At 41.8% G+C, this 25052-nt stretch overlaps 3 protein-coding genes and 1 long non-coding RNA gene across 5 annotated transcripts; 2 read left to right on the plus strand and 2 right to left on the minus strand.

Moving 5' to 3' along the window:
* Nucleotides 1–110: 110 nt before the first annotated feature.
* LOC6620342 lies at nt 111–23019 on the minus strand. Its single transcript, XM_002044514.2, has 8 exons — nt 22949–23019; nt 22659–22867; nt 13590–14139; nt 12953–13423; nt 12774–12895; nt 1476–1593; nt 1285–1413; nt 111–783 (listed from the first exon to the last, which is right to left on the minus strand). Exons 3-8 carry the CDS (start codon nt 14076–14078, stop codon nt 322–324), a joined length of 1791 nt encoding a protein of 596 aa, XP_002044550.2. The 5' UTR covers nt 14079–14139; nt 22659–22867; nt 22949–23019; the 3' UTR covers nt 111–321.
* LOC6620344 (protein phosphatase 1H) lies at nt 1965–5709 on the plus strand. Of its 2 annotated transcripts, none has more exons than XM_032726673.1 (3): nt 1965–2585; nt 3540–5008; nt 5210–5709. In XM_032726673.1, exons 1-3 carry the CDS (start codon nt 2230–2232, stop codon nt 5293–5295), a joined length of 1911 nt encoding a protein of 636 aa, XP_032582564.1. In that variant the 5' UTR covers nt 1965–2229; the 3' UTR covers nt 5296–5709. The 2 variants fall into 2 exon arrangements, with proteins under 2 accessions (XP_032582564.1, XP_002044552.1); XM_002044516.2 differs by having other exon boundaries at nt 1966–2585; nt 5207–5709.
* LOC6620343 (ribosomal protein S6 kinase 2 beta) lies at nt 6147–11859 on the minus strand. The gene is made up of 2 exons (XM_002044515.2): nt 9714–11859; nt 6147–9352 (listed from the first exon to the last, which is right to left on the minus strand). Exons 1-2 carry the CDS (start codon nt 11857–11859, stop codon nt 8769–8771), a joined length of 2730 nt encoding a protein of 909 aa, XP_002044551.1. The 3' UTR covers nt 6147–8768.
* A 97-nt stretch (nt 23020–23116) lies between the features above and the next one.
* Nucleotides 23117–23998, plus strand: LOC116802340. The gene is made up of 2 exons (XR_004362698.1): nt 23117–23359; nt 23490–23998. It is a non-coding gene; the product is annotated as an uncharacterized LOC116802340 (long non-coding RNA).
* Nucleotides 23999–25052: the final 1054 nt, after the last annotated feature.

Genomic DNA, 25052 nt, shown 5'->3' on the forward strand with positions numbered 1-25052 from the left:
AGTACATCGTTATCTGTATGCTAATCTAATCCTCCGATAAGCGAGATATAAATTAAATTTGCTTTTGTTATTATGCTATAATCAGTTAATTCAATTCTCGAATAATTCAATTCGTTTGTTTAATATATCTTTATTCGATTCATATTAATGTGTCTTAAGAGCTAAACGCGTATGTAAGTACATTGATAGAGTAATGGATAGGACTATAAAAGGGGTAATTTATCAGACAAAGCCCCACATAGATGGGATTTCGTCGTGGCTTCGTGGAAATATTTACAAAAGGCTGGGAAACTGGGTCCTATAAAACGGATGCTTTTCCCGTCACATCACCACATCCCGGCAAACGATCTTCGTTTTGGAGGATGCCCTCTGACCGCCGTACAAGTCCGAGGAGGCGGACGACGAATAGTCGACGTGACTGCCCGCCTGTGACTGTTCCTGCCTGGCTAAGAAGCTATCAGCTATGGCTCGATCTAGACCCGTATACTGGAAATTGGGAGCACCGTCCAGGACATCCGCTTCCGATTTGCGGCGCTGCCGACGACTGGCATCAGACTTTCCTGCCCGCCGCCGTCTTCGCTGTCCATTGATCTCCGCCGACTTTGTGCTCTTGTGCGTCCGGTACGTCTCGGTAAGGCTAGCCGGGTGGGCGTAGAGCCCGGTTCGCATGTAGGGAAGGGTCATTCCACGGTACTGCGGCGGCAGCGGAGGCACGGGAAGCAGGAGTCCAGCTGCGGCGCCCGGCGGCGGAGGTGGCAAACGTGTGGGCGGTGGTGGTGCCATCTGAATATAATTATTCAAACAAAAATTGAATTTAAAATTTAAGCAAAATTTGTTTGTTGAAAATGCTTTATTCAAAGTAAACTTTTATTTTCTTGTTATGTAGTAAATGATAAGAAACTTAGATAAAAACTTCAAATCGGGTTTAAACGCGCTTGAAATATTCAGTTTTAACAGCCGGAGCTTGGTTTATATTTGCATTAAACATATAACTAGCAAAACACAAGCTGAAGTACTAACCACAAAATATTCTTTGTCCAAACTGCTACATAACAGTAGTCAAATCTACTTCTTTCGACTGTAATGGCTTCTAGAAATATAAAAGCCTGACAGTTTGAATAAATTCAAATTATTGTTACGCAGTTAAATAACCATAACATGCAACATCGGCTCGACTAGAGCTGCAGACTGCCAACATATTTACTTTATAGGTTTCAACAAAGAATCTAATATACCCCATTACCCTCTGACTCGCTGGATTTGGAATCTTGGGATTCAGCTTACCCCGGTGCCGGCGGTGGAGGGAATGAGCATGATCTGCCGCGATGGAGGCGTCAGTTTGCGGACTGTTGGAGGCAGGCTTCCCATCTGGGTGGCATACATCCACATGGCCGCTAGCTTCTCGGTGTTAACCTGCACGAAATAAAGCTGGATTAGGGAAGGTCCAACACTTCATTTAACAGCATCTTGCCAACCTTTTCACTGCCATTCAGAGACATCGCCTTGATGTACTGGTCCACCTTCTGCTGGTCCAGAGCGATTCCCGAAGCATTCGACTTGATAATCACGTCGCGAAGCTCACTGTGTTCCGACCTACAATGAAGTGAAGAAATTTATTAATTTATAAGAGTTATAAGAGTTAATTATGGTATTTAGCAATACTTGTAGTCAATCAAAATATGAGAAATCATGCTAAAATTGCACACCCTGATTTCTTTAATTTTTCTAAGTTATAAGGATTGTTCTACCGAAACGATAAATATTCTTTGCGTCTAAATCAAACTGAAATTTATATCCTTTTTATTATATATAAAAAGGATATAAAAATGTAAGCAAAATTTACCGTTTTTAAAATATTACCGTATTTTGATTACATTGCCATTTTTGGTATTTTTACTGTACAACGTTGGTATTTTAAGATCTCGCGTGCACGGCCATACTGCGTGCTAATCGATGTACTTTGTAAGAAAAACACACCATAAGTCCGAAAAGTTGTCGCCGATCAAAACTCTGCTATTCCCATAGCCCAGTGCACTTGATCGGAGACCGTACGTCGCCGTTAACATTAACCATCAACCCATATAGCGTATAAGCCCAATATTTTGAAAATCGAAGGGAATCAGGTGGAAGAAGGAGAAACAACAACAACGCAAGCTCGCCACGTCAGTGGGAGTGAGCGAGAGCGCAAACAAGTAGCGTACGGGAGTGAGCGAGAGACAAGAAAGCAAAATGTTTAGCAACTTTAAGGAGCGTATTATTTCGGCCATAGCGCCCGACTTGCCACCCCTGCCGGGCAACAGCGAGCGGGCTATTGGCGCTGGAAGCGGTCACCATCACAACTCAACGCACCAGCGACTCCGGTTCGCCGCTTCCGGCGGACAGCCAATGCCGGACAAGTTCCCCTATGCCCGGCCGCCCTTTCTGCAGCTTCTCACGCAGGACGAGCTGCGCGCCTCGGCGGACCACAATGTGCGGCCCATCATCGTGCCGCGGGACATCAACCTGCTGCCCTGGGGCACAGGATACGCCGAATGTGTTAATTCCGGAAAATCCGAGTGGAACGAGGACCAGGGTGCCTTCTGCCGGTGAGTGGGACTATGGTTCCATTGATTATCACATTGTTCTATTGATCTCACTAGGATTTTGTTTCTGCACCACCAGAAAACCCACCACACATACATAGAGTATCATTTGCTATCGTTATGTACAATGTATATTGCTTTGTTATTTTAGTTTCATCTATGAAGCTTTGCAGTCCAAACCATTTCTAATTTGCACTTATGTATGCATATATTAAGAAGTATACTAAACCTATGGAGATTTCCTAATCAAGTAAAGAATTAGGCAGAGACCCCATATATGTAAACCTAGAGTTCTTTGTCCTTTTTGCATAAGAGCACCTTCATACCTCTAGCACCTTCTAAGTATATATATATAATGTATATACTTGCATTCAAATTATCTGTCAGTAATGGCGTCAGTAATGAGTCTTAATCTTAATCTGCCGTCTATTTATACGACTTTGTTCCGTTCTTTTTCTTTTAAAAGTTACTTTTTAAGTTGGTCGCAGGTGAAATGTATATTTTTCTTGTTCTTCACATAAAAAGCCTTGTTTTGTGAATGGTATATGACATATGTACATATATACAATGAAAGTCGTGGATATTTGTCAAGGGTTGTGCCACTAAAACTGAACTCGTATGTTTATTCTTCAAGATAGATGTATTTGTTTTTCAATGTTTTCGTAGAAGCGAGTGACACATGTCGCCTAGGTCCAAATAAGATAATCGTTCGCACATGTAGAAGATAGTGCTTAGAATTAGTGTATCCACTGGATATTATAAGTGTTTAAAATCAATAAGGTTACGCATATGGAATAAGGAGCAGCAAGTTGATATGATATACATTTTGTAGCAAAGTCAATTATGTGCAGAACTTCGTTAAATCATATTCTATACCACATGGCATAATCTTATAATTCCACGAATATTTAATAAATGGCCAAGTAATTAAGCCCTTGTGTTTTTTCCCACACCCAGGCAAGTTCTTTCGGATCCGGAGCATAAACACCCAGATCTCCCGTACACATACTTCGGCATTTTCGACGGACACGCCGGTTATGGAGCCGCACTGGCCGCCTCGCATCAGTTTCATCACATCCTGCACGAGAAGCTAGTGGACTGCCTGGAGCTCCTCCTGCCACGGGATGCGGATGCCACGAATAGTGGCGGGGATCGCAACAAGCTGAATCCCACGTTCCCCCACCCCATTTACTTCCAGCGCCGGGTGACTAAGGACGAACTAATCATCGGGGCGCTGGAGAGTGCCTTCTTCAACATGGACTCGTTAATAGCGCAGGACAGTGATCGTTATCGAGATGCTGGGGGTTGCACCGCTTGCGTTTCATTGTTTATCGATGGCAAGATGTATGTGGCCAATGCCGGCGACTCCAGAGCTGTGCTCTGCCAGCGGCGTGCCACTCCTGAGAGGCCACAAGCAAATACTGACTCTGGGATTGAGCCGGATCGCTTAGAAGCTAGTTGTTATCCAGTGCCGTTCTCGGCGGATCACACGCCTGAAACTGAGCGCGAACGCCTGCTGAATGTGGCCAGATTGAAGCCTCACCTGATGGGGAAGCATTATGTGGCCATGGAGTACGCAAAGCGGCCGCACATCAAGGACATGGGCCAGCGCATTCTCTGCCGACAGGGCACCATGCGTGGCTGGACATACAAAACTTTGACCATGGAAGATCTCTGCATGCCGGTGGTCAATGGCGAGGGCAAAAGAAGTCGTTTGCTGGGTACGTTGGGGGTCACGCGCGGCTTTGGCGATCACGAGCTGCTAGCCATCAACACAGGTATTCAGATAAAACCATTCCTCACGCCTCACCCCGATGTCAGGCAGCGGGATCTGACACAGGTGGTTTCAATTCCGGATGAGGACAACCGGGATGGCGACTACGGCGTGCTCGTCATGGCCACCGATGGCCTGTGGGATGTGTCCGAAAATGACGCCGTTTCACGCACCGTCTTCCAGACGCTCTCCAAATATCCAACGGAGAAACATCGTTACACGATGGTCGCCCAAGAGCTGGTGGCCCGTGCTCGTGGCAAAATCAACGACTCCGGGCATTGGCGACTCGCAGATAGCAAGGCTGCGGCCACTGTTGATGACATCTCGGTGATTGTAATCCCGGTTTGCCAGTATTACAAAGAGCACGTGGAGTGGACGCAAAACTACAAACGAGATCTAGAACATCGTCGCCGCCAGGCCCAGGCCAATATGGCACAGGAAGCGGTCAACGTGCTCAATGGCGTGTTTGCCGAGGAAGCTCACGTGGTTGAAGAGGAAGAGGAAGGCGAGGTGGTTGTACATGAGGCCGCCAGGATATCTCACATTCAAACGGAAGTTCCAAGGCGGGTGGACGGGACTCTCGAAGAAACCCTGGTGGTAGAGCTGACCCCTTCTCTGGAGCACGTTCACATTCAGAACGCGGATTCAGCGGGTGAGCAAAAACTTCCAAGCTAACCCATAAACTATAGTTCTCCTTCTTCACTATTAATATTACTCGCTATTAAAATCTTGTTTCGCTTACGTGAAAATTGTCTTTGTAAAACCTAAAGGAAAAGTTTTGTTTCTATATTAAAACATCAAAAATGTCCCCCCAAATGAAACCAACGCCTAACCAAATTTTACTTTTCAGCAGTCGAATCCAGAAAGGAGAATGATAAGGACAAAGAGGCGTCCACGACGCGACAGCAGAAGGGTCGCAAGGGCAAAGGCAAGCATTAGGACGAAGGTAATGCCACCCAAGCCGATACATTAGTCGTAATTAGACACAGCAATATTCAAACGGATACGGATGCGGCAGAAACGGGCACATCTATATTTTTTTTACACTCCACACGAGAGGACGAATTCAAAACATTCAAAGTTTACATAATTTGCTTATGTACGCCCCCAAAACGAAACAGAAACGCAAGTCGACTTAATTAAGCTGTACAATAATTTGCGGTAATGAAGTGTATTTATTTTATCCAGAAAGATTGAAAGATGAACAAAGCCCAATAGTAACGGAGGCGATATTTTCAATAACGCAAATAAAAACCTTATGATTCCAAACGAAAACAAAAAGTAATGTAAGCTGCGTATAACATAAACCAACTATTAATATAAAATATAACAACAAATATTGTTAACTAGAAACAGACCAGAGAATTATTGGGATAACTGATAAGAAACACAAGCGATAAGAAAGGCTTGACTTCCTCTTAAATGTCGCTAACACTGTGCTGTATGCGAATACAGATTACTTTTGGATTCCTTCGTTCTTTGCAATCCAGTAGGCTCCAGAAAATGTTTAAATCTTTATTTGTTCTGCAAACGTTCTATTCTGTAGAAACGAAATTCCAGTGCATTGTATTGAATTATAGTTGAAAATGTTATGTTTTTACGTTTAATGTTGATTTGAAGTTGAAATTTGGATGAATGCATTTTTTCATAGGCAGATAAACAGCCGAAGGGTGTTCCTAAACGCATCCACTACCGTTTTTCGATAGAGCCCTATCTTGATCTTGAAAGATAAAAATCGAGCGAAATAATGAATGCTGTCCTATACGGCAAGACAATAGAAATGTATCATGTATGTATCCCAATTGGATCGAAACAATTTGAACTGTTTATTTTTAATTTGTTTTTCAATTAAGTTCCTTCTGTTTGGTTTGAAAAATTCAACTTTACAATAATTTCGAATCGGTTTAGTTGAATATGTTTATTAATTAAATGATTCATATCGAAATTCGAGCATTCGAATGTATGTATAGTATGGAAGTTGTTAAAATCTACTAAGAAAATATATTCACGCATTCATATATATGATTAAGATATATATGTTCTTGGGGAATTTAGTCGAGAGGTGTATTGGGTTCTAAAACTATCTGTTGTCTCTGTCCTTTTTGTGCAACCCGAAAATGTTTGTAACAGACCGTTCGGAATAATTGATAAATGATTAGTTTTTATCATAGTATGCCACTTTTGTATACATTAGTTTTAAACAAACAATTGTGCGGCAACCATGAAGTTTCGCTGGAATAGATTTCTCATCAGCCCGTGGACAAAAACCCCTTTTCTGCCTGTCTCATATTCGTTTTATAATTTCTGTATGAGTCTATTGAAAAGCGAAGCAGGGAAACGTATCCTTTCGATTTGGTTGTCATTGCAAAACAAAGGTAATTAAGTATAAATATATATATTTTGCAAAAGTTTATCATGACAACTATTAGGCGAAATGTTCATCTCAAGATCCTTCTTAAATATTTTATATGTCAATGTGTAGACATTGTTTTCAATCCGCAGCTAGCTAATTATTATATATGAACCTTAGGATAATCATATCATTTTCCCCTCCAACCCCTCTCAATAACACCACAAAAATACAGTTTTATTCAAGCGATGTTATCCTTTTTTAAAAAATTTCTAAGTTTTACTAACTTTTTCTAGGTGGTGTAAATATGTATATGAAGTTATTGTTTTGTGTTTGGTAGCAGTAAGTTCAGTAGTGGCACAGCGGAATAATCCTTTAGCACACACACACACACACACATACACATACAGGAAGCACACACATACACCCTCTTATGCACACACATGCTGCCAAACAAGTCCCGAAATCGTATAAGAAATTTCTGTTTTTCAAGTGGCTTCTAAGGAATTGGTTTCGATTCACATGGCTCTTGTACATAATTTATTCAATTTTGTCCCATTTTGCTTGTATATTTCCTTCTAGCATAATTTTAACAAGTTTTCCTTGGCAAAAATACAACAAAGTTTGAATTGCATACTATGGAGTAAATTTTGCACAAAGAATCACATTTACGTTGTCTTTGAGAAGCCAAACAAGCTGCCCAACCAGCACGATCAGTTTTTAGAGAAACTAACATAAACAAATGGAATTTTGCATTACCCCAAGTCGTTTATTCGACGCTATCCTTTCTGTATCTGGATCTGGAATTCAGTACGAGTATGATGGAACAACACAACATATCGCGTTTTCGGTTCTTAATAATCCAATTGTAAGTCTGAACTTTCTATATCTGGTTACACCGCAAAAAGGTATCCTGTTTGGTATAATTTCTGTTGGAAGACGTTAGCAAAGAAAATGGGAACCCAATTTGATGTTGTCACAACTGTTTCCCCGGCGTTATTACGACTAAACTGTGCGTTTCGCGACTATAAGACAAGTTAGCAGGATTTACGTTTCTTAATTACAATTAAATAACAATATGCACCCTTGTGTATTGTTAGAAAGAACGTTGGCATTTTTATTGTTTAGGGAATTATTGATAAAATACTCTTTTTTGATATCATTTGCCTTATAAACCCGAAAAGCACAGTTTCCGCTTTATGTACACATTCTGTATAATATGGTAGTTATGTTTACCTTTTGCTTAGTTTCTTATTTCATTGTGCAAATTGACATTCCAAGTAATAATTGTAAAATGATTTTCGGTTTCTTTTAGACTTATTATCTTTTTACAGTTTTTTAGGGTTATTTGTTCTTTCTTTATAGTTTGGCGACAAAAGTTGTTATTATATAAAAGGATTGAGGCTTTTATTCTTATTTTTTGTTTGTTTTGCTAATACTTTTTTCAATTTTCTTTTCATTTTAATTAATTTAATTAAGCAACAATAACACGGTGATGTTGAAAAATTTAGCTACGATTAATTTAATTAAAAATATGTATGTATTTTGTTTTATGTTGTAAACTTGTGTGTGCGAGAGGCTTAACTTTAATTTCCAGTTTGGGATAAATAATGTGGCATCAGGAATCATCTGAGATGATCCTGGTGCCACATTCACACACGCTCTCTAGGCCCTTGCTTTAGGATTCGTTATATAAATAGCTATATATAGATGTATATCCGTATTTGTATAGTTATGTATGTGTATATAGATGCCCTGCAGTGCTTTATGGCCTTGGCATATTGGCATGCTTTCATATAAAATAAATAATTAACACTTGTCAAATACTTTAGGTTAGGTCGATTCCCCCCAAAACCTAAACCACACGCAGCTTGGCGCTGCGGCAGCGTTGGCGAGGATTACCCATCGTTTGTGAATGTGAACCAAGCTTCTGCGCATTGACCTTGACAAGACGACGATGAATGGCACAGCAGCGTTGGATTAGAATACTATAGAGTCGGAAAAGTAGTCGGATTATCTGCCGCTTGGCCTCGCGCCGCGGACACCATGATGCCGCCCAGGATTAGGAGTGCAGATTGGCTCGATCTTTGGCCCGCCTCTTGGCGAGCATGGAAAGTTCTACGGGTCCCACATTCGCCGCCTGGGGTATGGCAATAGCCCGGAAAGTGGCATCAACAGCTCCTCTTAAGGCCAAGGAGATGTGATTCTGCTGTTGCTGCTGGGCGCCCAGCGAAAGTTGGGATCCGGGCGCCACCGCATACTCCGTAAGCTGTACGCCGCCGGCGAATTGCTCCCGCAGCCAGTCGTGCTCAAGAATTTGCGCCGCCGTCGGTCGATTCTCCGGTACTATGTGTAGCATCTGACGCAAAAGTTCTTTGGCCGGCACACTGATCAGTGCCCAGCGACTGCTTGTGAAGTCAATTTGTCCCGATCCGATGCGCTTCAGTATAACGTCCGGAGAATCATTTGGAGTGCTGGCGAAAGGCGTCCGGCCGGATAACATGATGTAAAGCAGCACACCGAGCGACCAGATGTCGCAAGCCAGGTCATAGCCCTGTCTCTTTAGAACCTCGGGAGCCACAAAATTGGCGGTGTAGCAGGGCGTCATCAGGAGGCCGTTGTCCGCGCGCAGCTGCTTCGCGAAACCTAAGCGGAAATCGGAAGGTTACTCGTGGTCTACCAAGAAGATATACGCGCACAGAGAAATATAGCCTTGCAGAAATAAATGCTTTCTGAATCTAAATGATATTCAAATTATTTCAATTGCAATATGATGGAACTTTGACTAATGAATTAGTAAATAAGATCTTAAAAGGAAAAACCTTCTGTTTGAAGAAAAGAAACCTTTAAAATTTAAAACAACAAAATAACTTAGAAAACAAATAATACTAAAATGTATTAATAATTACGAAAGTTTAGCTTTTAAATTGAATCATGTTTGTCAACAGCTGGAAAATTTACTGCAAGGCTATCTTAAAATATTTAATTAGCTCCGCTCCGCACTCACCCAAATCACAGAGCTTTAGGGTCTCGGGAGTTTGCCGCATGCTGGCATATATCATATTCGAGGGCTTAAGATCCCGATGGACCACGCCATGTTCATGGAGATATGCTACCGCAGAAGCAATTGTCCTTAACACCGCGCCGGCCTCACTGTCGCACATCTGACCCACGGCCAGTATCCGATCGAGTAGCTCGCCACCCTTTAGCAGCTCCATCACAAGATATGCAGATCCCGCATCCTCGTAAACGGAGTACAGAGTGACGATATTTGGGTGGTTGCCGTACCTCAGCATAATCTCCACCTCCTCCCAACAATCGGCGGAAGTGGATGTGGATGCTGCGGCCACAGCTGCCTTTTCGATTACTTTTACTGCGTAATGTTTCTTGGAGGTGCGATGCTCGCACAGCCGACAAACTGAAAAGGTTCCTCGTCCCAGTTCTTGAAGTAGATTATATTCCGCGTGGAAGTTTCCGGGAAGAACACCAGGTAATGTTCGAGGGGCTCCCACTGGAGCAGCGGGAATAGGAGCTATACTGTGCAGGGGACTGACGCCGGTGGAGCAGCTATTCGAGCAAGCACACTGACCTTCCAGGAGGACGGGAGCCACAAAGCTGAACCCGCGGAAGATTTCATGGGCAGATGCGGAGATCGGGCCACCCGGCGAATCCCTGGGGGATTTTGAGGTATACTCCACATCAAAGTAAAAGGCATCGTCACGGCTAACCGCCGGTATAAAAGGCGGACGCACCTGCTTTCGTTCTAATCTCACCCAGTCGATAGTAGCGAAAAAGCAGTGCGCCTTGATGTCCAAAATTCCTTGAGCACCCGCACCCAAACGATTCTGGGGGTTCCTTTTGAAGAGAGCACGGAGCAGGGATTGCGCTTCCGGCGACAGATTCTCTGGCATGCCCAGCTTACTTCTAAGGATCTGATTCATAGTCTCCTGGCGGGTTTGGCCGTGAAAGGGTAAATTCCCCGTTAGCATTTCGTACATGAGCACCCCGAAACTCCACCAATCAGCGGCAAAATCGTGTCCTTTTCGGTTCACGATCTCCGGCGCCATGTATTCTACGGTTCCACAAAAGCTATATGTTTTTGAGCCATCCAAAGGCTGCTTGGATAGACCGAAGTCCGTCAAGGCTATATGACCATGCTCGTCCAGTAGAATATTTTCCGGTTTCAGATCCCTGTAGATAATGCCCAGCGTGTGTAGGTGATTCATAGCTAGCGCCAGTTCCGCTAAATAGAACTTGACATCTTCTTCCGTAAACATTACTTCCTTGGAAAGACGTGTAAATAGATCACCGCCACGAAGAAAATCCAGTATCAAGTACAGTTTTCCGGGAGTTTGGAAGGCATAGTGAAGACGTACGATGAAGGCATGTCCCACGTCCGCTAGTATTTTTCGTTCGTTTGTGCTCCTTACGCGATCTTTTACTTTTAGCGTGGCCTTTTTGAGCACCTTCATAGCATAGAGTGTTCCTGCATCTTTACCTATGATCTTTCGCACTAGAAACACCTTTCCAAAGCTACCTTCGCCCAGAACCCGTAGGAGCTCGAACTGTGAAGGATCGGCCTTGTCGTGACCCTCCTTGATGACTTCCTTGAGCTCGAATTCGTTTTCTGTTTCATCTAGGGGCTCTGTGTCCTCTAAATCAGGTGCACTACGCCCAGTAGCCCCTTCTCTCATACCGCCAGTTTCTACGCCTCCCTGGGACTCGGAATCACTCAGCTCCATAAGTTCTGGCGGAGGGCACAAGGTTCGATGCGTCGGCCTTTTCCTAGCGGAATCCAAGTTTGCTGTTGGTGAGATGTGATGCTGCTCAAGGGCCGCTTGCAAAGCAGATTGCTGTTGCACCTGTTGCAGCTGCTGGCGGCGTTGCGATGATGTCACAGTGGTCACCGAGGAGGTGACACCGCTGTTTCCTCCACCACTCTCATCGTCCTCGGTGGGCGTGTGCTCCATGGGCGTGACCGCCAGGCTGCTGCAGCCGGACGAGGTAATTTGCATGCGCTGGCGCAGTTGCAGACCCAATCCGCTGCTGTTGCATTGCTGCTCCGCATTGTTGTTGCTGCTGGTGGAGGACACATGCTGCTGCTGCTGCTGAGGCTGCTGGCGGAGATCCTTTTGAGAATCGGCCAGCGGCATGACTTCGGTGGCTGCTAGCGTTGTGAGGCAGCTGCTCCTAGCGGTTCCTTCGTTTCCAGATCCTGTTGCACAATGCTAGAGCCCGAGTTGCACCTGCGTTTCTAACTCCTCCGCCGAACTCACCCTGCTTCCGATTTCACTTTTCTTTTTTATCACTTCCGCTGCGTGGGCGTCGCTGTCGACTGCGCTGTTGCTTCTCCGGATTTCTCTGGTTTCCGTGCTGCCCTCACGACCAACAAGCAGCGCTTTCCTAATGCGCCCTCGTTTCGAACGCCGTCTGCTTTACTATCCGCTTCGCAATCCGCACAGCTGTGTTGGTTCTTATCACTATTATTTACACATTAACAATAAAATTTTTTTAGAGCTGCAAAAAAATCGATGTTACCATCGATTACATCGATAGTTTCAGTTATCCGAAAACTTTTCGCTGCCGATGTTTTTAAAGTGCGTATTTACCAAGTTTTTGTTTACACTTTAATACATTTTTTCGGATTTAAAAGTCTTTATAACTCAATTATTAAAAATAAAACGTTTAAATATAGTTTTATTTAAGAATGTTTTGGACCGTGTGACCGTGTCTAGCAAACATACCAAACGCGAAAAAATACCAACTTATTACTCATGTCATGAAATAAGACATCTTGTGTAAATGGTCTAAAAACCGTTATTATAAATTCCTATATCCCTTTTATATTGATTTTCGGAAACTTTGCTACATAAATGCAACAGTTTTGCAGACTTGCAACTGATATTAGCCGCACCATTCAAAATTCAAATGGTAAAAAACTAATGGATAACGCATAAGCGCTTTTAAAAACAATAAAAAACTGTGCTCATAGATTCAGCATTATTATTGCTTCAAAAATGGACAACAACCACTTTTCATTGTAAGAATAAGGAATAAGCTTACTTACTTGGTGCAAATCTGAAGGGCGCAACGATAGACGGATACAATACTGACCACAAAATGAAGAAACAGGGCAAAAATTAGGCCGCAGGCAGCGGAAACCTCGCTGTTGGTATCGATCAAGTGGATCTAGAATAGATGAAACCATTAAGAAAACATGACTTAATGCAAAGAGCCCGGCTGTACCTGTTCGCCCTTTTGCTCCGCCATCCGGTTGAGATCCCTTGACAATCCCACGCCGGAAATAGCCAGAGCCAGGGTGCTGCTGGCGATGCAGACCAAGCTGAGGGCCAAAAACGCTGTCTGGGTTTTCCGCATGCTCACCACTCCAAGGGAGCCCGTAACAGCTGCTATCAGTCCTGCCCAGATGCCGCATCCCGCCAGGGAGAGCGCTGCCTCTCGGACGATTAGAAGGGATCCCAGGGCCACCAGCGATATGGCCAGGAGCAACTGGAGAGTGCCCAACACTATTTGCAGTGGAAATGCCGAGCAGCATTCATTGCTCGCCTTGCGCTTGCGCCGATCTTTCGAGGAAAGCGATGAGCCACTGCCTCCGCCCTCGCTACCCTCCTTGTACTTAATAAATTCCGGCGGACAGCGCTGTTTACGGCTGATCCTGGAGTCCAAAGTGTTGGCCCCACTCTTGGTGCCATTCGCCTGCACAGAAGAAACAATGTGTTTGCTACAATATTCTATTGTATGAGGATTAATGAGAGCATGGACAATTAAAGATTCTCTAGCCCTATTAGGTGATTCAAACTAATAACTATTCACTGATACAAATTGATTACGTTTGGTTGACTTTTTGCATTGTTGGACCTACCTGGTTTGGGTGACGCGAAGCCATAGCTTCCTCCAGCTGTTGTTTGAACTCTTGGTGCGAAATAAGATTGGGCTTATTATCGTCATCATTGTTTGCCTGGGATTTTTGGGCATCCAAGTCTAAGGCGGCGGATAGAAGTTTCACCGCCGGCGGCTTCTCATCGTAGACAGGACTCGAATAGATGTGACTTTGGGCATCCTGGCGCGCCTGCTCCTGGTCCTCCTGCTGTTTCCGATTCTCATCCCTTTCCAGCATGCTGATTTGTGAGTTGGTCAGATTACCTCCTGATCCCGCCAAGTTCGTGGTATTCGTGCTTTGTTCGATTGTGGTCACCACCTGATGGAGCTCCTCACGATTCACGCTGCGATCCACAATGGTATCCATGCTGCCGGTGGTGGAATCATGCGAATCAATGGTGCGGGCCGGCGATGCCGAGTGGCGGCCACTGAAATCTCCGATGCCAGGCTGCTGATTACTGGTCTCTGTCATTTCTGCTGATTGGCTGAGATGATTGGGATATGATCGGTGATTTCACTGATTCATTGACAAGCTGCAGGCAGAAGAGAACAGTTAAATATTACAAACTACGTGAAAATAAAATTTTTTATGGCTTTTAATATTTAAAGACAAGTCGTTTGGTATTTTCATATTTGAAGAATAATAGTAGATAAATAATAGTAGAAAAGCTTATTTTTATAGTCTATCAAATTCCAGCTTTCATAACCCTTTAATTTTTATTCCGTTTTTTAGATTCTGTCGATTTTAGCAAGGGTAATATTCGCCATGGTCTATGAATTAGCGACTCGACAGCGAACACCTCGCGGAATAGCAGGTTCGTTGCCAGAGTCTTTTGTTTGTCGCGCACACTTTCGGAAGGCGCGTGATTATCGCTTACTTATCCGCCGATCGATTGGCTTTTGCCATTCATCAATCATTTGATCTGATCAATCATTGATGTGTTCATTCGCGCTTTTGACGCATGATTGCTGCAATAATCGCCTGTTCTCCGCCAATATTAATCCACTTATTGAGCCTGCTCAGAATCCGATCCAATCCACACTCATCGTGTGTCAACCGGCTGGCAATGCCAGTATTATGCCTTGGAAAACCTTGACATTTGCCTGCGCTTATCGCTTGTCATTTTGCTTGGCTTCTGCGAACCGGTTATCATTTTGTTGGCAATTAAACAAAGCCAAAACTGAAACTGAAACCGAACGCAAACTGAAATCGAAAGTATTTCCCCATAAAAATGTATGTCTATATGGTTCTTTAGTTATGATATAATACAGAAACATGAAGATTTGAATAATTAAAACCTTTAAACAACTTTACTTTAATATGTTTTATCTTTAAATATGAATTTGTAAAAATTATGTTAAAATATTTGTTTTCATGTTGGTGTTTTCTAAATAATTGTTGATAAAAGGACTTGAATTCTTATACAAATAAAATCTATGAGGTGTAAATGGCATCTGATATGGCAAATTGTTTGGTGCAACTGGCAAATCGATTGCTTACTAGGGGAGTGGCGAAGTACAGCCCTCAAAATAGTGATCGTTAAATCGAAAAAAAATTCGCAGAGATAGGAGGAGTAAAGTAAAATACATGTTAACCAAAGCTATCCAGAAGTTACCCAACCCGAGCATCAAAGAATGAACATAAATGTTTTCTCTTCAGTCTCTCAATAAAATACATAGATATCGAGCTAAGTACGCCCTTAATATCAAAAATGATAACGCCCTTATAACAAAACTCTTCCGATTCATAGACAGTTAAAATATGATTATATTTAAATGCTATTCTAATGAAAGAGACGCTGGAGCCAGACCTGAATTCTTATTGATTCCACCTCCGCTTAGAAAAATGAACTGAGAGCAATAAAAAAGCACAAAGATGTGCTGTGAGGCCATGAAAGTTCATATTTATTTGGTATTTCTCTGTTTGCTGTTGACATTTTGGCACTTGCAGTGAGTAAGCAGACTTTTTCCCCCGTTTTCCACCGATTTTCCTTACTTGCGCCGTCGACGACAAAGCTTTCCACTGTCCCAAGTCCGGCTGTTCATTTGTGGCACTTTTCATTTTCACTGTTGTCGCCTTGGCAGCAATTAGGCGTAATTGGCCAAACACACACCGCCATACGTGTACGGCTCACTTTTCAGTTAGCACTGGAACATTTACCCGACTGCCTTCGATTTGGTTTCGACCAGCCAGTCATTCCCCTCTTGCCTTTCAATTCAATGGGCTGTTTTCCATTTTCCAAGCGCAAATACACCAGATGCCTTTCCCACACTAGTAAGTGTTGCCAAGTGTTTTTAAAACCAATTGTTGCACTGAAAAGGTCGTATTGAGTAACACTTTTTCGTAAAATCAAAAATTAATGTTCTTCTGTTGAGAAAATACAAATGTGGCAAAGTATATGGCGAAAGCATAAAATGTGTGAAAATAGCTGGGATGAATAATTAGGAGAAAGTATAGCGAAATAGGATCGTAAAATCAAAGAAATTGGTTACTGCTTTTAATGCTGCAATACTTAGTGGCCTGTTGCCAAACAGCAGCTGTTGCTGCACTCGAAAATCGCCCAAGCGCTAAGCCAAGAAAACCGCGACAGAAACACCAAAATATAATGCAAGAAATCCAAATTTGCCGATAAATCAGCACAGCAAATAACCAAAAATAAGAAAGAGATTAAGATAAACAGTGGGACTTTAACAAGCGTAATTGCAATTACAGTTTCTCTAATTGAGAAGGGGTGGCAGATGTTCAAATGTAGCATAGTTAGTCAAGAAAAACTTTTCTGAACTCGAAATTGCACAAAAGCAAGTATATAGAATATATGTAAATCTTAAGAAAATTAAATGATAGCTGTTAAAGCTTCAAGCACCACATGTATAGAGAACTAAGGAAATTTTCAATTTTTTTGTGGTGTAAGAGAGCAGGTTTGCAAAATGTGCAAGTTATTTGTTTTGTTTCTAAACGTATATTTTTTTGGCCAAAAAGGGCAAGTGTAACGGAATATTGAAAATAAAAGAAAGAAAGGATATGGTGGCTTGTTGATGACCACGATGGCGTGAGGGGAAGTGAGATGTCGATAGGTTTTCCTGAAAGCAAAATTGCACCGGTTTGGCAGCAGAAAAACTCACTGCTGCGGTCAGCTACGCCGTCTGCAGATGTATATATGTATGTATATATACATTTATACCTGTATTCACGTGTAAACATATCAACACTTTCACTGGCCGGCTTCCCATGTTGGCCATAATTTTGGTGGCCAATTGATTTGACATACACCAATTTTCGCCCAACTATTTTTTAATTTATTGGCGTTGCCTTTCCAGCGGAACCAAATAGAAATAACTTTTCGAAACAATTGATTGCATGCCAGCCAATGAGGAAATGAATTGGGTTTCCTAATTATTCACATATCGAAACGTAAACGAAATTCAAACTTTGCTAATTTGATTAAAGTTACGACAGCTGTAGCCAAATATGGAATGTTTGCGCGGCGCTCCTCGTCGTTATACCCGTTACTCGTAGAGTAAGAGGGTATACTAAATTTGTCGAAAAGTATGTAACCAGGCAGAAGGAAGCGTTTCCGACCATATAAAGTATATATATTCTAGATCAGGATCAATAGCCGAGTCCGTCTGTCTGAACGTCGAGGTCTCAAAGCTATAAAAGCTGGAATGTTGAGATTCAGAGAATCTGCGTGTATGCAGATTGTTTATTGACCCACGCCCACTTTAACGCCCACGAGCTGCCCAAAACTGCCGCGCCCTCACTTTTGAGAAATATTTTAATATTTTTGGATTAAATCAAACTCTGACCCATAAATACTACCCACACCTTTCTGCCGATATTCCTGAAAAATGTTGAAAATTTTCGGTCCCACTTGGACTAGCTGAGAAATGGGTATCTGCTAGTCGGGGACCTCGACTATAGCATTCTCTCTTGTTTAAATTTTGCATTGAGGAAAACGCTGAGGAGGAGTGCACAATCGTAGTGGGACGGTAAAGATTCGGATCGGGGAGTTCTTTGCAACCCACCTGATTCCTAACTTGGAAAACGTTGTAGACAATTCTCCCTGTTCACATAGCTCTAATCGCACGGATCGTATAACACAAAACAAGCTAAAAACTTTAGTTACATTGTACAATTAATGTTTAATCTTAGAGACTAAATACTATGGCTTATATACTTATGTATAATTAACTCACTAAATGAATATTCAATTTTAGCCACGACTAAATCAAACAACTTTGTTAGTATTAATTTGGAATATCAAACGTTACTTAAGTCCCAAACATACCACCTTTTCCACTGTAGTCACTTCAAGCAGCTGCGGCTGCTTACAGATAGTTTTAAGTGCAGGTGGAAGTTTTTAGATTTTCGAAGCGAACGTGGATTTCACAAGCAACTTTGAAACTGTGTTTGCACACAGAATGCCTTGATTTTACATATTTCTAATGCACTTTAAGACATTTTTTTTGCTGGGAAATATGATGGAAGACAACTAAGCACAGGTAAATTCTTGGTTTATTTCGCCATCGAAGGTTCCTTTGCAAAACTCCTTTCAAGCAAGCCATCATCAATGGGCTGGACGAAAAAAAAAAATTAATACAAAAGACACCTGTTAAAATAAAAAGAAAAAACAAGCGTTTCGCGTATGTGAAAATTCCCACAACATTGACTGACTGACTGATTAACTGCCTGACTCATGCCAAATATAGACAAAGTCAAGACACGAGATGCAGTTGCAGATGACGGAGCTTCCTGCTACCCACGCAATCGTGGCTCGTTGCTGGTATGTGGCTGATATTATATGATTAGATGTGATGCATGTTTGCGTCGCCGTTGCCTTAGGTAATTAAAACGCCGCCTGCCGTGGCAGACGAGCGACAAAAGCGAATTAAAATATCAAAAGAGCACGTGTAACAATAACAAATAACTGTGAAATGCGACACTGCAGCATCAACTTGCAACACCTGAGTTGCTGTGTGTTGCATCACCAACATCATTGTAATTACTATCGTCATCAAAAGACAAGAATCGAGGAAAACAATCTTAAGAACAATCCGTTGGTAGAGCAAGTGGAGCAACTATTTTAAAACGGAGTGGGAGACGACAATCAAATCGCTTGACAACTGTATGACTATATTGCGCTCAATTTGCTAATAAGATCAAGAACAACAGCGTCGGGAGTATATACGACTCTAACAAGTTCGTTGCCTAAGTCTTTCGTTTGCTAGTGTCAATTGTGTGCACAATCTGTGGTATCGCTAGAAGCATGAAAATTGAACCAGCACGTTCTGCTCATAAGTTAAGGGAACATACGAAAGTGAGATGAATTAAATAAAAGATCAAATCAAACCTTTTGATTTTCAAAACAAAGAATGCGTTCCTTAATTTGCACTTTAAAAGTATGCAATTTGATTACAATATCTTTATCTTTATATCTATTGCCCTCCAGTTCATCGCAGTTGGCAGTTGGCCCACTGTTAGACCTGGAATGCAAGTATCTCTTATGCATGCAGCTCAAACTCTCCGCCTGAGATCTCTTAACAAACCACCACCACGCCACACTTAACCCGCCAGTCCGCCACTCTGTGGTATTTTTCTGTCCTGACATGAGCGGGAGTTAATTTTATGCAGGAATTCGGACAGTCAAATGAATTGGAATGAGAATAATTATGATCATGCTGATGATGGTTGCAACTTCGAGCGAAGTCTGATTGCTGACACACACATGGGCTGTTTAAATTGCAGACAAAGGTTCAAATGTCAAAGTATTTAAGTCACACGGTCTGACAGTCGCTGGCCAAATGACAATTTTGCTTTGTTAAGCTATTGGGCTTTGTTTTCTTCTCATTTAGATTCGGATGTTGGCCAACAATGTGTTAAGAGCAGCCTTCAAAATGGTGGTTAGCCTGCAATGCATCGTTTGTCTTCGTTTTTGTTTTTTTCTCTATGGAATGTAGTACCTGACTGTTAATTGTGGGCAATGGCAGCTTTGCGTGTACTTAATATTGTATGTTTGATGTTTTTGGGCGTATTTCAAGGGGAGTTCAGCCCAATCACAAAAAAGTGTGTGTTGTTTGTTTGTTTTGTTTTGTATATGATTAAAAGCTAAATAAAAAATAATCCGTTCGAAATTATTAATTTGTCTACTAATTGGAGATTTATATTGATCTAGCGCCAGCTCCGCACAATTAACAATTTTTTAAGGTATTCGTAATTGGTTTGGGTTTCCTTAAACGCTTCAAAAAGTGGATATAACATCATTAACGACAACAGTGGAGTTTCACTGTTTTAAGATTTCGGGCTTCGGACTTTTGATAGGATCTTTTACACATTTTTGCCCTTAAGCTTAAATTTAGTTTTTGTGGACAATTAATTTGCAATTTGCGTAATGATGAAAGCTTGTCATGTTACATATGTAAAGAAGATATCTATTTAATTACAGAGATCAGTGTTACCGAGGCGACCTTGATATCCTCATTGATCATTAACTAATAATGCTTAATATGATGTAAATGGTACATCTATATTTAATTACCTATATTTCCTTTTCTTTTACAACTATCTAATTTTTAGCGTAAGCATCGGCTCTGCAATCCCAGCATTTGTTTGATAGCCTTATTCCTGCTCATTTAAACAATTGCGAAGAGAAAGTTACTCTCATCAATAACACTGACTGTTACACAGGACTGTATGTCCTGTGTGTTAAGGTTTTTAATAGTTGAAAAATGTGGAAATAATATAAGACTGTTAAGTCAACTTGATTCCCGAACTTGCCAGAAACTCACCATTGGCTGCCGTTTGTATTGGGGCTTATTAGCCGTGTCAGGTGCACCGGCAGTCAACCCGAAAGACTCCGACTTTGGGTGTATACTTGGCAAGGCCTATCACAATATATTGCACATATCGCATTTGGTTAGCTCGCGACGTGCCTGCCTAATCTGGTTTGAAAAACAATCGTTGCACGCAATCGAATTCGCATTCACAGTCTCCCACCCCGGGGACACAGCCCCCATGATCCGCGGTCTCCGCTCGCCGATCTGCGGACAATTAAGGCGGCAAGGTCGTCGCCGTTTGCCGCCGCTGGAATTAACATTTGAAATGACTTCATACGAAAATAATGGCACGAACGGAAAGAGATCAAGCGGCGTGTCTGCGGAAAGGGGCTACTGGCTGCAAAGTGACTTACGCACTTGCCACGAACACTCGAAAACGAGTGCAACGCACGCGGCTAATAGCGGATGGCCAACAGGCCAACTGGTTAACTAGATAACTGGCCAATTTATGGCCGAGCTTATGAAATTCCAAAAAGGGGGCACAAAACACCAGACATACATATCTCGTCGGCTATCAAAATGAATCGAAACGAAACCAAACACTTGCCCGATCGCGAGGAAATGAATTGGCGGGCCAGGCAAATCATTCGATGGAACTGTCGATTTTCCAAGGTTGGAGGTTTCAAAGAAATAGTGCAAAAATGGTGAACTGCTATACGGATTTAAGAAAGGTACAGCAATATATATGATATAGTACTATTATAGTACTTGAGAAATGCAATTTTTTATTGCGATAACTCTATATAATTTCAGCACTAATACGTTTTGTTTTTGCTGAATAAAACGTTAGCGTGTCCCAGTTCAATAATATGTAAGTAGTTGACATATAAGACGCTCTACACATTTTCTGCCTGTGCACTGTGCGTCTGGTTCCCCCTTTCACTTTCAATTAGCCAGTGGGCAGCGCGGCTTTTTTGGCCTCTTTGCAATTTTCTCGTTTCGTTTCGTATTTAATATTATTTATAATATGCGCATTTCAAGGAAAAACTTTCGCTGCATGCAACATTTGGGGTGTGGTGTGCACTGCATTTCCTGAAATTATCGCATAAATACGCGTGCTGAGGGCGGAGAATGGAGTGGAGTGGTGGTGGGGGTGCGTGTAGTCGTCCCGACGGATTATGAAACTAAGAGTACACCTCCATATGAGTGTCCATAAATGAACCAAGCCATTATGCAGCGTGTAACGTATGTGCAAAAGCGAGTTACAAGACCCTTTTTCGAAACCGACTTTATCGGGTTCGAAGATACGATACGAGACGATCACTGGCATTACCGTCGATTGATATGGCAATTATTGCAAATATATATGCATATGAATTTTCAATTGTGACTTTAAGGGCAGTCTGTTACTTTCTTAGAATACTAACATCGGTCCTCTGAACGTTTGACTTTAACTTCTAACATTTAGAGAGGATGTAAATATAAAAGAAAAGAGAGAATTCTATTGTCGACTTTCCCGACTGACAGATACCCGTTAATCAGCCAAATCCCTTCAAAATGATCGCACTCGCCATTTGCGGGTTAATCAATTATTCCATTCCATTGTGACTTACAAACTGCCTTACTTTAATACTAGCCTTTAAGAAGGCTTTAACAAACAATTCCTAAGAGGATTTACTCCGCGGAATATAAAGTATTTTTGAGGCGTTTTTGCGGGTTTGCTGGGTATAGGGGCAATAAGTAGCCAACCTTAGTGCGGAAGCTTGTTAGGTCTTTCTTTTAATGACTTTGTCTCGAGACTTCGAAACACTTAATGTGCGCTGGTCAGCGGTTCGTTTTAGACCTATTGGAATGCGAAAACATCTAAAAAATTTAGGAAAAGGTTGCGCTTAGCAAATATGTATTCAAAGGCAACCTTTAAATTCCTAGAATAACAGTATGTAGAATCGAAAGCTTACGTAATCCTTGCTTATCTCCCTTGCGTAAGTCAATTTTCCAAAATACTTTTTGCCGAAGATTAGCATTTAAAAAAACTGTTGATATTGTTAACACAAATTAGACATCTTCCATTTAAACCATCTCTAGATTTCAAAGAATATGTTTATGTGAATAATTTACTCTGGGCCATCGGTTGATTTTGTGTGATTTCTTAACTGCTCCAGAGACTATATCTGTGCCAAGTTGTCTGCGGATTTTTTTGAACCCTCTCCTGTTTTTCAAGCAGTGTTTTCAAGCCATTCGCCACTCTTCTATTTTAAGTTTCTCTGTGCAAACTTACTATAATTGAAACGACGTCCCTGGCCTTTGTGTGTATTATTTATTTATTATTGTCTATTTATCAGCTATTTTCTCCTGCTGCGCCTTTGCGATGTGTTATGCGCTATTATTGTTGCTTTATCTCAGTCCGCTAATTTTGCTGTTGTTTTCGCCGGCAGCGTGCTGCGTGCAATTAAAATTCAACAAATTCCATTTCACTTCAACACACAACTGCAAAAAAAATACATGCGGCGATAAAATATCGAAGCAGGCAATAAAGCGATCGGTTAATCGGCGATTCACACACGGTACCGTTACTCAAAGACAGACGAAAGCAGACGAAGAGCGCAAGACACCGAGCATGCGCCAACGTGTTTCTCGGCGGCGTGATCGTTTCCAACTGAAACCAAGTTTATCGCTTCGCGCGCTTTCAACCGCCGCATTTCTCAGTCGCAGTCGCTGCTCGGAAAGCTGGCAAAGCGGAGCTTTGACTTTTGGTATGCCACCATACTGTTGTTGCAGCCGCTGCCGGTGATGGAGGCCCCAAAAGTAGTAGTAGCTACATTTGTTGTGCATAAGTACCGTATGCACCGAAGACCTCCGTAACATTAGAGTTGAATTTCTTGCATAGCCCGATTTGGCTGGAGAACCTAAAAATTACCACCGGCATCACTGTTAGCGTAAATCTTCGTTTAAAGAAGTACCGAAATGCAACAACAAACGGTAATGAGTGTACGCAGGCGCAGCAGCAACAACGAACTTTCGAATATTGATCTTTCTGCCAGCATGTTCAACCTGGTGACCGTCGTTCAATTATAATCAATTTCAATTTCAATCTGCTCTTTAATTGCAGCTGCAGACAAAAGGAACAATTTGCTGACGTCACGCCGGTATGCTACGACAGGCAAACAAAATTGAGAGTGATTTGAGGCCGAAAAATCAGGTGGAAAATCGGGTAATAAAATTATTGAGGAAATAACGAGAACGTGGGGAAAATACTTAGCCTGGCTAGAAATGTACATATAGATATTGTAGTTTTGTTTATTTCATCATTTTCAATATACATATTTCATTACATCTAAGACATAACATGTGATTTGTAAAGAAAAATACTAACAAATAATGTATTAAGTATAACATAAGTATAGATAACTTTTTTAATCTTACCAATTATCTTATGCACCTTTATAAATTTCATATACGACTCTCAGTTGAATCAAAAGTAGTTTCCCATTTCTCTCCATTATTCATTACCAAGTTTTAAGCCAATGAAAATGAATTTTTGATCTACATATGTATGTATAATTCCCAATTAGGCCGCACAATAAAGAATGCTGACTAAACGAGGCACAACCTTTTAAACAGAGTTGTTGGTGGGGGGGGATCGCTGATTGTGATCATAAGCATGTTGATTTGCCGTCTTCTGTTGATGATTCTGGGCACACAATTGATAGTGAAGTTGAAAACTTGTTCACCGCTATTGTGGTTGCTGTTATATGTACTTTATGCGATTTGAAATCGCATAAAGAAGAATTCAATGCTGTTGCCTTGGGTTGGATTGAAAAAATGCGTTTTGTTCATTGTCGAGAGAGACGTGACTGAAGAATCTTTTTTCGACTCTGGCTTTTCATTGATATTTCAGCCTATTGCTGTTACATAACTGCATTCGCGTTTCTGGGATGGCAAAGAAATATCACAGAGAGTGCGTTTTGTAAACTCGAAAAGACGTGTAACGGTTGCAATGCGAATGCTTAACGGCGGCAGCAGCCCTTAAGAAAGGCAGCAGATCCATAAACAAAAGGCCACAAAAAATATAATACGAAATTATAGGCCATATAAAATAACCCGAAAAAAGAAGCGGCTACCATTTGAGTGTGTACTTAAGTATTTTGATCACTTTTTGGCGCGCAACGCAGGCACCGCGACCGCTCTTAAGTTAAGTGCCTTTAATAGAGCATTCAACCCGGGTTATATGAAAGCGACAACAGCAACAACCTGTCACATTATCGAAATAGCGAAGAAGCCTAGGAGCTGATTTTTAGGGACCCAGAATAACAGCAGCATCGATAGTAGTTCCTCGACTACCAGATACCCGATGATCACCTTGGAGCACTAAAAACCGATAGAAATTTACAAGACTAATGCCAATATGAAAAAATAACACAAGATTTTTCAAAAGTTTAGGCGTGACAGATTTAGGCAGCATCTGGGCGTGGTTTGTTGGCATGGGTCAACAAACGTGCGCTGCGTCTCTAGAATCTGTATGCCTAATCTTAACCTCTTTAAGCTTTTATAGTTTCTAAGATCTCGACACACAGACGGACATAGGAAGATCGACTCGGTTATTGATCCTGATCAAGAATATATATACATTATAATGTACTTTTCACGCTTCCTTCTCCCCCAGTTACATACT

The sequence above is a fragment of the Drosophila sechellia genome, chromosome X (genome assembly GCF_004382195.2).
Source record: "Drosophila sechellia strain sech25 chromosome X, ASM438219v1, whole genome shotgun sequence".
NCBI lineage: Eukaryota > Metazoa > Arthropoda > Insecta > Diptera > Drosophilidae > Drosophila > Drosophila sechellia.